This window comes from Macadamia integrifolia, unplaced genomic scaffold (assembly GCF_013358625.1).
Source record: "Macadamia integrifolia cultivar HAES 741 unplaced genomic scaffold, SCU_Mint_v3 scaffold944, whole genome shotgun sequence".
Lineage (NCBI taxonomy): Eukaryota > Viridiplantae > Streptophyta > Magnoliopsida > Proteales > Proteaceae > Macadamia > Macadamia integrifolia.
Window position 1 is genome coordinate 3469 of NW_024870589.1, and position 2435 is coordinate 5903.

At 37.0% G+C, this 2435-nt stretch overlaps 1 protein-coding gene across 1 annotated transcript; it reads left to right on the forward strand.

Moving 5' to 3' along the window:
* The first annotated feature begins 1257 nt into the window (after positions 1-1257).
* On the forward strand, positions 1258-2136 carry LOC122070548. Its single transcript, XM_042634731.1, has one exon. It carries the CDS (start codon positions 1258-1260, stop codon positions 2134-2136), a length of 879 nt encoding a protein of 292 aa, XP_042490665.1.
* Positions 2137-2435: the final 299 nt, after the last annotated feature.

Here is a 2435-nt window from a genome sequence, read left to right on the forward strand (position 1 = left end):
AAGATGTGGATAGGTAGTCTAGTGTTATTTTTTATTCTTTTATTGACTTCAGGTTCTTAGCGTATCTGGCCATTAAATGTATTGTGTACTTCTTTTTTAATAATAAAAAAAAAAACACTTGATTCCTAGCAAAAAAATTGTGTTATGTGTATCATATCTTTTTCTTTTTCTTTTTCTTTGGCAATTCGTTGTCCTGTTGCGCTATTAATTATTCCTAACACAACCAACCCATGAAATTAGAGCGCCAAAGGAACAATTGTGTTCCAAAACTTGTGCAGCCATTAAAGGCTTCCCTGCTTGAATTTTTTTAAATTGATAACATAAACTTTATTATTAAACAAAAAAAAAGGGAAAAAAAGGCTTGGAACGAGATTTGGGTTCAAAATCAAATAGTATCAACATTCATTTGGATTTTCTCTTCTTAATTAGGAGTCAAAATTAACTAATTAGGGCAGGAGCCGTAGGACACGCCGGCTCGTAGAGTTCCTGATGTGACCTAACCTCGTCTCTAACCTTACTCATATTAGGCCCATTTATCAACCTTCTTATGGCAAACAAAGAGAATCTAAACCAGTGTAATTCAACCTCAGTCTTGCAAGGGAGGCCCGCAATGCATAGACCAGAGAAGTCTAAATAATTCCTTTCTAATGAAAGAAAATTAATATTTGAATCTTTCTCCTCAAAATCTATGGTACCAAGGTACCTACAAATACCTCAAAAGCTAGTCTTTAGGTAGAAGGTACCCAAGTACCTATAAATATCTCTACTTCGGGCTACCCGCTACCAATATGGCATTATTACTTCTACCATCCACATGGAACCCTAACACAACAAACCAAAATCAAATTCCAATACCACACTAATTTATTAATGCCACTCATTTTAATTCAGTTAATCGGTCACCCAATGACTAGTGCAAAGCTTTCGACATGATGAAAAGATTATCTTAGGAGGGGATCTCAATGGACATTTTGGGAAGGATCGACGAGGTTATAAAGATGTACATGGAGGATTTGGTGTTGGGGAAAAGAACGAGGAGGGAATTTCAATTTTAGACTTTGCAGTAGCCTATGATCTACCTATTTTGAATTTTTTTTTGAAAAGCAAGAGGAGCACCTTATTACCTATAGAAGTGGACTTCTTTCCAGTCAAATTGACCTCTTTCTTACTAGAAGGGCCGATAAATTGCTGTGTAAAGATTGCAAGGTTATCTCAAGGGAGAGCTTAACATCACAACATAGATTGGTGGTCTTGGATATGCAGTTCTACTCTCAAATTCGTAAATCAAGGAATCCGGTTTGCCCTAAGATTAGATGGTGGAGACTAAAAGATGACGTACAAAATACTTTTACTGATAAAGTGGTCAAACATAGTAAGTGTGATAGTGAAGGAGACTCCAATGTGATGTGGTTCAAAATGACAACCTGTATTAAGAATGTAGCTAAAGAGGTCCTATGGGAATCGAGAGGCACTGGGCATGACCTTAAAGAGACTTGGTGGTGGGGTGAGGAGATCCAAAAAGCCATCAAGCATAAGAAGGTCTACTTTAAGACTAGGCAAAGAATTAAGGAAGATGAAGATAGAAATAAATATTACTCTTCCAGAAAAGAAGCTAGAATATTGGTGAAAAAAGCAAAGACGAAAAAATATGATGAGTTCTATAGTAACCTGAATACCAAAGCTGGGGGAAAAGCTATATATAAGTTAGCTAAGTTGAGAGACATGAAAAACAGAGATCTAGAACATGTCAGGTGTATCAAGGATGAAAGTGGTAGAATGCTTGTTAAGGATGTAGACATCATGACAAGATGGAGCGATTATTTTTCCAAGCTTTTAAATGGAGATAACCTGAGTGGATCTTACCCTATTGAGTGCCCTTCTCATCGAGACAACACTAGACATAGATATGTAAGAAGGATTGGAGTTTCGGAGGTTAAGGAGGCCTTAACAAAGATGAAGTTTGGAAAGACTGCAAGCCCAGACGACGTCCCTGTAAAAGTTTGGAAGAGCTTGGGGCTCAGTGGTGTAACTTGGTTAACTAATCTTTTTAACAAGATTACGAGTACAAGGAAGATGCCTGATGAATGGAGAAGAAGTTTTGTAATCCCCATTTATAAGAATAAAGGAGATATCTAGGATTGCAATAACTATAGAGGTATAAAATTTATGAGTCACCCAATGAAGCTTTGGGAGAAAGTTATTGAAGTGCACTTGAAAAGAGAATCAGGAATCTCGGATAACCAATTTGGTTTTATGCCAGGGAGATCTTCAACTAAAGCTTTATACCTCCTTAGAAGACTCATGGAAACCTTTAGAGCTGGTAAGAAGGACTTCCACATGGTCTTTATTGACTTGGAAAAAGCCTACAACAGAGTTCCTAGAGATTTAATATGGCATGTCCTAGATAAGAGAATGGTGCCGAGCAAATATGCAGA